This window comes from Pimephales promelas, chromosome 5, assembly GCF_988280905.1.
Source record: "Pimephales promelas chromosome 5, fPimPro1.hap1.1, whole genome shotgun sequence".
NCBI classification, from domain to species: domain Eukaryota; kingdom Metazoa; phylum Chordata; class Actinopteri; order Cypriniformes; family Leuciscidae; genus Pimephales; species Pimephales promelas.
The window spans coordinates 39,151,820-39,164,350 of NC_142773.1; the positions used below are offsets into that span (position 1 = coordinate 39,151,820).

At 36.9% G+C, this 12,531-nt stretch overlaps 1 protein-coding gene across 10 annotated transcripts in view; it reads left to right on the forward strand.

Moving 5' to 3' along the window:
* fyco1b (FYVE and coiled-coil domain autophagy adaptor 1b) overlaps positions 1–12,531 on the forward strand; it is a 55,947-nt gene that overhangs the window by 16,792 nt on the left and 26,624 nt on the right. For 7 of the 10 annotated variants that reach the window (XR_005623457.2, XR_016168582.1, XR_005623453.2 and 4 more), the window contains exons 16-19: positions 726–936; positions 2,081–2,190; positions 4,886–5,048; positions 8,988–9,254. Coding sequence is in view for 1 of the 10 variants with exons in the window: in XM_039676664.2 (XP_039532598.2) it covers positions 726–936; positions 2,081–2,190; positions 4,886–4,964 (400 nt within the window). In the remaining 9 variants the exon portion in view is untranslated. Of the gene's footprint in view, positions 1–725; positions 937–2,080; positions 2,191–4,885; positions 8,068–8,987; positions 9,255–12,531 lie in introns of those variants that run through there. The other 3 variants (XR_005623455.2, XR_005623456.2, XM_039676664.2) reach the window with 3 other exon arrangements.

Sequence of the window (12,531 nt, forward strand, 5' to 3'; positions counted from 1 at the left end):
TATTCCCATGACCAGCAATGTTTATCACATTTTTCCCCTTTAAATTCTTGACCCATTACTTTAATGGAAAAATTAATTACTTAAAAAAAAATGCTATGCTATACTGTATTATTTACAGTAAGTTGTGAAGTATTTATTGAACTGCCTTTAATTTATGCTGATTTTAAATCTATTAAATATATAATGTATTTTTAATTTATTTATAATAGGGCTGGGCAACGATTAATCACGATTAATCGTATCCAAAATAAAAGTTTGTTTACATAATATATGTGTATGTACTGTGTATAATTATTTTGTATATATAAATACACACACATGCATGTATATATTTAAGAAATATTTGCATGTATATATATTTATACATATAAATATTTTATATATTAATAACACATTTTTCTTAAATAAATACATGCATGTGTGTGAATTTTTATATACAAAATAATTATACTCAGTACACACACATATATTATGTAAACACAAACTTTTATTTTGGATGCAATTAATCGTTGCCCAGCCCTATTTTATAATCGTTATGCATTTTTTATTACAGTAATACGAATCTAATAAAAGGAAAACTTTCAGATGCATTACGTTAATGAGAATTTAATGGAGAAATGTGCATATTTGTCATGAAAGTAAATTGTCAAATTGAATCTAGAATTGCAATATTTATTAATTTCCATGACCAGCAACGGTGACATCAGTGATGTTGTGTTTCACAGGCTGTCTGTGCCGTTCAGTGTAAAGGACGTGAATGAGTTTGGCGATATGTCCAGAGAACTCTTCATCAAGTCCGGCTGTTACAGTGTCATTCTCATAACCGCTGCACATCCGGGCCCTACGATCAGCTGGGTCTTCTCCTCTGAACCCAAGAGCATCGCCTTCAGCGTGGTGTACAGAGAGAACGCAGATACGCCTCTAGAAGAGGCCAAGGTAATGTACTGATTAGAAATGAAGCTTGTTGATGTTTTCACTGTGTATATTTATACCAATTAATGTCTTTTATAATATATATAGTTACTGCACATATCATATCAAACCTTCCTAGAATTGAGTGATTTTAGAGTTAAATATGGTAACACTGACCATACTTTATATTTTTCCATGTTTTTTATATGCATTTGTCAAAAGGTTTGCGTTTATTATAATTATTTTAAACATCTCCTTAGAAAGATACTACTACAGCTTGATGTCCAGTGTAATGTTAAAAACAAACAAAAATATGAAGCAGCACAACTGTTTTCAGCATTGATAAGAAATGTTTCTTGAGCAGCAAATCAGTATATTAGAATGATTGCTGAAGGATCATGTGACACTGACAGTGCAGTTTTGCATCACAGGAATAAATTGCATTTTAAAATATATTAAAATAGAAAAATGTTAAAATTGTAATAATATTTCACATTATTCAGTTTTGATCAAATAAATGCACCCTTGGTGAGCACAAGGAACTTCTTGCAAAACGTAATTAATAAAAAAATCTTACAGACCCCAAACCTTTGAAAAGTATTTATATTATAGTATAGTATAGTACTATATTAGTTGTAAGAGATATTTCTGACTACAGACTGATACCTTGAGGTCCAAAAGGGATTTGGATTCAGATGAAAAGTGAAAGTCCCATGATAATGCTATGTGTGAACAAAGCTGTAACTTTTATTATTTCCACTGCTCTAGTGTAAGATGATGTCGTGGAGTTTGAGCTTGACAAGTTCTGTAGGAGCTGATGCAATTGCTCATTTTAATAAACTAGTATCATAAACTAGTTTTCCAGCAGAACACATTAACAATAATCAGTACAGTAACAGCAGACTTTAACAGTAATTTTTGTGTTGCAATAAATATATACAATGTCGGAAGCCGTTGCTTGCGTGAATAACAGATGTGGTACCTTAACTGACGAAGTTAATTTAGCAATTTTACAGCAAATTAAAATGAACATGGCTATATCTGTCAAACACACATTGCAGTGGGTGTTGACTAAAATAGACACCCACACTTTTCTCCTGTGGTGATGACATCTGGACAGCTTTAGAAATCATAGAATGGATACTAAATCCTGGTTCTTATTTTTCAGGTTCTGATCCCTCTGACAAGATGTAAATCTCATAAGGAAACAATTCAGGGTCAGTTGAAGGTCAGGAACACTGGAGAATACACCCTTATCTTTGACAACTCATTCTCAAGGTTTGTACTGAGATCAATTCATTTTTCTTCTGTCTTCTGCGTTTTCACATCTGGCTCGTTTCGAAGCCTGGTGTGTTTTCTCTCTTAGGGCCCTTTCACACCTACCTTGTTTGGTCCGGACTTTCGGACTTTTCAGTTTGGTCCGAATCAAAATTTTAAGTGTGAAACCTCCCCCGGACCACGGTCCAAACCAAACAGATGACATTTGGTCAGACGAAAAGAGGTAGTCTCGGTCTGGATCAAACTGAGCAAAGGTTTGGTTCGTTTATAGTGTGAAAGCATTTCTGTATGGTTTGGACTTTCAGACCTTTTACAGGAAGTTCTGGTGGTTCCCAAAAAGCCGAAAAAACTATTGGTGGCAGGAGAAATGAGCCGTTTTGCACATGGGGAGAGGAGGAGACGAGGCTTTTAATTGAAGTATGGTCTGATGACATAATGAGAAGTCAACTTGCAGTCTTCTCCTCCTTTCCTGCCGGCGACGATAAAATGTTCGCACAACGAGGACGTTCATTTGGCGAATTTGAACTAGCCTTGTGTATAGTTGGTGCTGCAGGTAATTATGAATAGCAATATAAAAATAGCAATATAGTTACAACGATATTCGTCTGTTCGTTCATGTTGTCAAAGCTCTTCTCCATGCATGGCAAAAATGCTGTCCTGACGTGTCCTTGATTCCCGCTCTAACCACATTAATATATTATCTGATTTAAATTCGTAATATATATATATATATATACAGGGGTTGGACAATGAAACTGAAACACTGGCCAATGTTGGAGGTTTCACATCTATATGCCTGGCGGCCAATCTTCAGAGAGAAGCACGGGTGGATCAGTGATGGTTTGAGCTCCAATATCATCTAATCTATTAGTCATCCTGTTTCATTTGAATGAATTGAACATTGTATCGCGGCTGCGCGCATCCAAAAAATCGCAATAATCTTTGTCCTTTGTTAATATTGATATGAAACAAAGTCAAAATTTTCAAATTACGTCCATTTTCTTTAGAAATTCAAAAACATAAATAGCGTTTTGGCGCTGTGGCGTGAGATCGCTCTGGCGCAGCTCAAGAGAAGCAGCAGCGCTGACCTCTCTTCCGGCTTAATAATACCAGTCACAGCGCGAAATAAACATGAATGAGCATCTGAAAGTGTGTTAGAAGATAGAGTACAACTTATCGAAATCCGTATCATGTCACATTGATTCACTCAATCAGCGTTTCAACCGTGGAAAGACGTCAGTTAAACAGCTTGTAATCAATGTCATGTATCGTCATATTTACCTCAGAAAACCCACATAAACTCGTTAGTCAGCTAGAAAAAAATAACTCCAGAGAGGAGCATTTTGTTAAATATATACACTATATTACATATGCATTATAATCTTAATGTTCTTCAATATTTAATGCATATTTGAATAAATCTGGCAAGTTTTTATGACAGCCACCATTTAAATGTTTATATTTCATGTAATCTTCTTATTATAAAAATAAATAAAAGTGTAATTTAAGTGTTTGTGTAGCTACAAAACAGTTAATTATTCCCTTCATATTAGGCTAATGAAGCCTAGTAGGCTACAACTAGACTCCCACAGTTTACAGCATTAGTTAAGAGATTTGATTCCCTGGAGAAAAATTGCCATTTATTGTAACTGATATCCAAAATAATCAATATTGAATCGAATCGTAATCGAAATCGAATCGAATTGCAAGCTTGTGAATCGAAATCGAATCGAATTGTGAAATTTGTCTCAATACCCAGCCCTAATATATATATATATATATATATATATATATATATATACACACACACAAGAGTTGGACAATGAAAATTAAACACTGGCCAATATAGTGTTTCATGTTTATATATTGGTGGCCAATCAGGCCAATCCTGGTGGCCAATCTTCACTGATTTTACATTCCATCAGTAAGAGCCGAGTGTGACGGCTGAATTTGCAGAGGATTAGCACAGCTAAATATAAAATATGCAATCCACACAACATAATGGGAGACATATCAGAGCTCAAAAGAGGACAAAATGTTGGTGCGCTTCTCACAACAGGAAGTATTTTTGGTCTATCGAGAGCCACGGTATCCACGTTAATGTTGCCATACTGTTGCTGTCTGCACAAGAGAAAGTTGTCTGAAAGGGATGTCCAGGTGCTAACCTGGATAGAAAAAAATTGAAAACTACAGCAGTCAATATACATGGTCGGGCGGCTATAGCCAAACCCATGGTCACTCGTTTCATGGGTGCCAACACTGCAAATCTTGGGCTGTGGACAATGTGAAACATTCTCTGATTAGATGAGTCCACCTTCACAGTCTTTCCCTCATCCGTGGAGAAGCTCCAAATAGAGTCAATACCACTGTTGCGTGCCTGCAGTGAAGCACAGGAGTGGGTCATTGATGGCTAGGGCTGTAGTATCATGGCATTCCCTACTGTGCTTGATGGACACGTCACTGCCAAGAACTACCGAACCATTCTGGAGAACCATGTGCACCTAATGATTCAAGCATTGTAAACTGAAGAGGGTGCCGTGTATCAGCAGTATAATGCACCATTACACACAGTAAGAGGAAATGTTGCCGAACCAAACCAAGAAAAAAAAATCTTAATACAAATTAAGTCCGTTTCAGAAGAAAGCAAACTATCTACAAGTCTGACGACATGTTTTGTTGTTCTTCCTGTTTGCAGGTTCGTCTCAAAGAAGGTCCTGTTCAAACTGAGCATAGAGAAGACAGAGGAAGCCAATGGAAATGATTGTTCTTCATAAGAAAACACAACACACACACTATTCGGACTGTGCCAGGTCAACGGACTGCTTGTCCAGGATGATGTCTTCATCAAGCCAAACACGGTGCATGATGCTGCTTTCACAATCACATGAAGGAAATAAGAAAATAGACTTCACAAGGAAATGAAGGACATATTAGGATTTTATCTATTATACCCCCCCCCCCCCCACACACACACACACCATTAAATTCTTGTCCTATTAATAATGAAAAAAAAACTATTTTCTAAAAATCTAATTCAAAAACCATATCCCTCTTATGATTGATTTTAACATACTTTTGGGAAACTCTAATCAGTCCCTCCAGAAAAACGCGATTATGCGATCGCTGAATTCAATGCAAAATCAGCCAAAGTCCGCATATTTATGCGGGGGCCGCATTTTTTCAAATACGCCGCACTTTCGCCGCATAAATTGCCGATTTCCGTGCAAAATATGTGGGGTTTGCATAATTTCATAATCCTCGCATTTTCGTTGCAAATTAGTCACATGTATCTTAGCAGAAAGTTGAAAAATGTGCGTTTGCTTCACACAAGAGCAGCCATTTCCCCCTGTTTCCATGGGGACGTTATGAAGTGACGCAATTACGCGACGCCAGACAGACTCACGGAGGCGATTGACATCTCACAAATCGAACTCGTATAACTGTCTGTCACACGTTCTACCGTCACATCGTTACTTAATAAACAACATAAGATAAAAGAAGTAGCATCAAACAGACATGGGGTGTTTGAGGCGCACATATAACACTGCAGAGAGTTCAACAGGGAGCGCGCAGCTCTTAAAGGGGCCACACCTTATTTACACTCGTTACAGTCTGAAATAAAACAAGATGAGAAATTAAATATTCCCAGCACTTTCTATGATGTAGTATGCTTGCTTATCAAAGGAAGTAATAAGAAATGACTCTTACATTAGCCTAGTGAGAACAGGATGTTGGGGGAATCACTTTTTTTCTCTTTTTTATCAAACCGTGATTTTTGCAAGTTCCCTCAATTTTTGCAAATTCCTGCAATTTCATCCCATAAAATTGCATAAATATCCCGCATATTCTTTCCATCGCATTTTTAAAGAAAACGGGCCACGTAATCAAGGATTTTTGCCCACAACAATCACAAAAAAACTCCGCGTTTTTCTGGAAGGACTGAATACTATTATGGTAAATGTTATATATAAATCGCAAATTTTTTCACAAATTTTTGGAAATTACCACCACAAAATCAGTCATTTTGATCGCAAAAATCACAAAAAAAAAATCGTGAAATCCTGGAGGGACTGTCTAATAGCCAGACTGGCACAATATCTCACATACGCTACGTCCACAATAATCCGAATACATTTGAAAACGGGGTTTTCGTTTAAAAACGCTCTCCGTCCACACTACCGTTTTCCGACGTTTCAGTGTGGATAAGAAACTTCGAAATTCACTTTACTGCGCATGCGTGAAACTTAGAGCTCACTGAGATGGTACAGATGGGAAAATAAAAAATAATGTTATCGCACAATAACAGGATAATTTTATTTAGCAAAATATCTCACCATCACTGATGCGTCCAGGTCGCATTCAGTCACCATATGTTTGGTCTAAAACGCAACTGCTCTCCTGTTTTGCCGCAGGACAGCAAATGTGAGTACATTATCTGTCATCTTTGCAGTACTATGCTATGAACAGCACTAAGTAACATAGAAAGTAACATATTTTAGCAATAGTGTAAAAATGAATAACACATAACAGGCACAATACCGATAAACATGAATATCTATTGGTACTGCATGGATCACATGACTAAACTTACGTCATCGTTTTGAAATACCTCTGGCGGTTTCACTTTCCACACTACAACGCGAAAACGTACGGCATTTTCAAATGTATCCACTTTGGAGAGCGTTTTCCAAACGATACGTTTTTATTGACTTAAAACGCCAAAACGGCCAAAACGAAAAATATACGTTTTCAAACAAAAACGTATTAGTGTGGACATGGCCATAGTTATCAATAAACCTAAAGGGAATGGATGGCAAAAAAACAAACAAAAAAAATCTGAAATGCAGTGAAATATAGAAATATAGCTGTGTGTTCAGTAGTAAAATAGATGAAGGTTGAAGAATAGGAGATTATGCACTACAGAAGAGCTTTATTATTGTTTTGTTATTAGATTAGTGAATGTAGATATGCTGAAAATCAGTTTTCTCACATACGCCTGTCTTTTTAACATTCTGTGTTACATTGAGGTCATTAACTGATTTTAACAGCGGTATTGCCCTTTGTTAATGTCAGTTAATAAAAATGTTAATGTTCATTAACTAATTCTAAAAACTTTTAATTTTAAAAATGTTTTTGTAAATGTTTAAATTAACATTAATTAAGAATAATAAATGCTGTAGAAATACTGGTCATTGATGTAGTTGTAGTTAACTAATTTTAACCAATGAAGCCTTACTGTAAATTTTTACCCATTCTTTTATACCATCGGTCTAATATCAATATAAGTCTAACACAGATGCTAAATATGGAAGAATTTGTGTCTATAGATTGGAAACTAATATATTTTCTTGTGAGATTAATATATCTCGCATTTTGGGCATCATGGGCTTTTTTAAAGCTTTACGTATAAGAATTCTATGCAGACATAAAATCTGTATTCTGAAAAGGACATGTGCACTGTAATAAGAGGCAACTCCAGTTCCTGGCAGTCTTGTTTATTATCAACCAAAAAAATGCATTTTCATTCAGCTGACGCCAGGCAAAATTATATAAGCAATAACTCAGTGACTGTTTTTTTATTTTTTTTTATTTGCATAAATACAATTTTTTGGGCAGCCACACAGTGCAATAACTCGAGATGGTGAATATTGTAAATGGCACTTTTTGTTACATCTAAATTTTAATAAGAAGCATTGATGCTTTTAATAAAAAGCATCAACACTGTTGCACTTTCTGAATGTGTTTTAGAGGCTGATGACGGTGCTTGATCACAGGACTGTAAGCATATCAGAGTGACTCGCAGTCATTTTTTACTGTAAAGAGCTGTGATATAACAGTAGTGAAATGGAGATTTTGAAATAAAACTACCTGATGACATGACTCTCCTTTTTTAATCCCCCCATCCCCCACCCCTAACTTTATATCTACAGTTATAAATGGTTTTTTCCCCCTCTGGCCACAATTGATATCTAATTGTTTAAATTGAGTTTGTGATATCTAAGACATCCAGTCAATTTCAGTAGAAATTGGTATTGGAGCTTGTTTCTATGGAAGCTTGTTTCCGCCATGGAGTAAAACAATTTAAAAGATAATTGCAATCTCATACGAGACGTTTTTTTCTCACAGTTGCGAGTTTACATTTCACAATTCGTACTTTTTTTCCGCTCAGAATTGCATAAAAACTCGCAAATGCGAGAAATATACTTTTTTTCCCCCTTAGTTTATCTCTTTTATACCTCTTTATATCACGCATTTCTTAGAAGAAAAGTAAAAATTGTTAGATGTTGCGTGAGAAAGAAAGTTAGAATTGTGAGATTCCATCAGCTTCCATATGTTTCCGCCACAGAATTAAAAAAAAGTGCTTTTTATTCATATTTTTGATTCAGATTTTTATTCAGTTTTTTGAGAGTTTACATTTTGCAATTCTAAAAATTTTTCTCAATTGAGTGATATGAACTCGCAATTGCCAGTTAACTTATATGAACTCGATATGAACTCGCAATTGCCAGTTAACAAAGTCAGAATTGTGCAATTATCTTTTAAATAGTTTTATTCTGTAGGGGGAATCGAACCCATAACCGATTCCCTGGGAATCGAACCCATAACCTTGGCGTTGCAAGCGCCAACGCTACTGTTTGAGCTACAGTAAAGACTTCTAAATTCTTGATGTATAGATCAAAACACATAATGACGTGTAAGTAATGCATTCTCGTGACATTGCCATCTGCTCCATTAATATGTGTATGTTCTTCGCTGTGATGAGCTCAGTCTCTTAGATATTGATTATTCCCTGCCAGGGCTGCATCCAGTCTTGCTCGGATGCCGGTTGCCCGTGGTTACGGCAGCGCTGCAGAGGCCGAGCGCCGTTGATCTCACCGTGAAGTCCATCTGAACACAGCGTGTTTGTGGTGCAGAGTCCAGACCATTTCCCAAGGTTAATGAACCCATTGTAAATCAGATCACATCCTGTGACCAGCCTGCAATGATCTGAGATTTATACACATACAGGCAGAGAGAGAGAGAGAGAGAGAGAGAGAGAGAGCTGGGGGAGGATGTAGAAAAATGTGAGTTGAATATCAATGTGTGTCTCACACACACACACACACACAAAACATTCAGGATTTGGGTAAACTGGTGATCAGAATAGATTTCTTCCATACTTCTGCAGTATTTAGCATGATCGATTCTGTGTCAATATCACATCATTGTCGCGTGTCTTTTCGTACAGATCTTGTTAAAATTATTATTAAAAGTATTTTGTTAACCATTTTACAGTCAGTAAGTTTAGAATTAAAGGAGTAGTTCACTTTTAAAAAACTTTTGCTGATAATTTACTCACCCCCATGTCATCCAAGATGTCCACGTCTTTCTTTCTTCGGTCGAAAAGAAATTAAGGTTTTTGATGAAAACATTCCGGGATTTTTCTCCATATAATGGACTTCAATGGGAACCAATCGGTTCAAGGTCAAAAAGAAAGTTTCAGTGCAAACTGTTGAAAGGGCTTTAAACGATTCCAGACGATGAATAATAAATAAATAAAGTTTAAGTTTTAAAAGCTCAAATGCTTTGCAGTTTATACTGAAAGTGTCTTTTGGAGCTTGAATCGATTGGTTCCCATTGAAGTCCATTATATGGAGAAAAATCCCGGAATGTTTTCATCAAAAACCTTAATTTCTTTTCGACCGAAGAAAGAAAGACGTGGACATCTTGGATGACATGGGGGTGAGTAAATTATCAGCAGAAGTTTTTTTTAAAAGTGAACTACTCCTTTAAGCTTTATTTTGTCATTTTGTCACCTAAAGATACCGAATGTATAAAGATATGTTGGCGTATACTTACCGAACATCCAAAACGAGGCTGTGTGCTGCACTCTGTATATGTGTGTAGCTACATATGATGGTATTTTGACCAGCTGAGAACTCGTGAAGAGCTAATAAAATGTGCAAAGGAGTCAAAACAGTGACTCAAGATCACACACAAACAAGAAAGATCTGCAGCTAGGAGATCTTCGATGGGTAACATCCAGCTCGTTCTTATCCCACGGCGTTATATACTGATGCTTTTGCCAACGCGTATACATCCAACGCACATAGCGTCAATTTGAGACACAGATGGGCCAGAAGGCGCCTCCTAGTGGTCTAACCCTAACCCTACCCCAGACCTAAACCTACCTATAACCGAAGTGTGTTATATTGACGCTAAAGGGTGCCATGTGCGTTCGATGTATACGTATTGGCAAAAGCGTCAGTATATGACGCAGTGGCGGCTTGTCAATAGGGGGCGCTGGGGCGCCGCCCCCATCAAGAAATATACATATACAAAAATTATATAAAAATACAACAATAAAATATTTTTTTCATACGATGTACCGGCTGGTAGTAAGAAAAGCATCAGCATTTAATAAAAACTGGCTTTAATCGGTCAACTATTTTCTATGTTTTTTAATGTGTTTCATTGGGACGCCGGACTAATGGGTGTCTATGTGAGGCTTTAAATTTTCGTGCAACATGTGACCTGAAGCTGGCCTCTAATTGGTTTCTTAAAGATTCACCTCAGGGCGCAAGTCGTTGCGTCCCTGGCCAATCAGAATTTGATTCACGTTATTTTATCCAATATGATTGGTCTCGTCACCTGTCATTCAACTTCACGCTCTGGGCCACTACCAGAGCCGTTACTATACTATTTCGAGCGCGCAGACGACACAATTTCGACATTTTTTGTATAAATAATGGCAGCAGTTCATCCAAATTCTGTGATTTTTTTTTACAAAAAAACCCTTTCACAAGGCTTTCGCTGGAAGAAAAAAAAAGATAAAGGATCTCGGACCGGACCAACCCGATTTACAAATTCTGCAGCAGGCCAGTGACAGGGGACGATCGCTTCACCCGCGCGTGTTATGAGAAACGGAGGTGGCTGGCTGGATGTGATATTAGCAATTCTCTGTTTTGTTTTCCCTGCCTTTTATTTCAAAGTGTCGGCACTGAAGTTTTGTGGACAACAACGGGGGTAGGAGACCTCAAACATCTCTCTGAAAAATGCAAACGTACTTCTTTATTAGTATGAAATGTATATAAAAGAGAGCAATATGTTCAAGTAGGAAACATGCTTTCTGGTACTTCTTTACTAGTACGAAATAAAAGAGAGCAACATTTAAGTTCAAGTCGGAAACATGCTTTTTGGTACTTCTTTATTGGTATTAAATGTAATAAAGATCATACATTTATATTTAAGTAGTAGTCAACATGGTTTTTGGTACTGCTTTGTATTTATTTGCCCTCCTCAACATAGGCGGAGTTTGACATTGGAGCCAGGGGGGGCAAAAAAAAAAAACATGCTAAATAAACACATATTTATTTTTATCCCAAGAAAAAACAGTAAAACAATACACTGATATTTTATTGCCTTTATGTCATTGTAAACAGCTAGAACTTCGCATTACAGCCACTTCGCGTCGCATCTTCGTTATAGGATCATGAAATGTGGACCACTTTTGCACTGTTAAAATATTATCTTCAACCTTAAAGTTTTCTTTCCTTTTTTCAAAACACATTCTGGCAATGATAATGATTTAAAAACTAGTTAAATTTCGCATTTATACTTCATGAATCATTGAAAAAATTTTAAGACACGGGATTAGGCTACCTATTGGTTTTGATGAGGGGGAAAAAAAAACTTTACGAGTGCGGATTAGAACCTCGAACCTCCCGAGTCCTGGATCTGGACCATCACTGTATACACGAAAAAGGGAGTATATATTTTATATACTCACTATACACATGAAAAAAGTGCTATACTCTGACATTGTGCTCATTTTTATTTATGCAATAAAGGGCGTATACTTTATACTCACTATACTCGGACATTGTGCTCATTTTTATTTATGTACATCAGGAGCTACAGAACATCGTCTTTCAAAACATGACCTACTCGAAAGAGAGAAAAAGAATGAATGCGTACCCAGCACTTGTGAAAATGCCCTTTCGAGTACGTCTCTGTCCCCAGCACATTTCAAATTGACGCCCATTTATCGCAGAAAAGCTTCTCTCAGAGTTAGATGACACAATCGACCGAGTGAGCGATAACTTAAAGAGATTGGGGTTGGTAGTTTTTTTACAGCCTTTTTAAGAAAATGCGATGACCCGTTTCAGCCACTGGGGGGGCAACGCTCCCCCTGCCCCCCCGCAAACTCCGCGCCTGCTCCTCAATAAAAAAAATACAAATAAAAAATGCGCCCCCCCCAAAAATAAATATCACCAGCCGCCACTGATATGACGCCCTAGGATGAGAATGCGTTGTAACATCGCGACTGTCTGGTCACATCTTGTGACACCACTTTTTGCT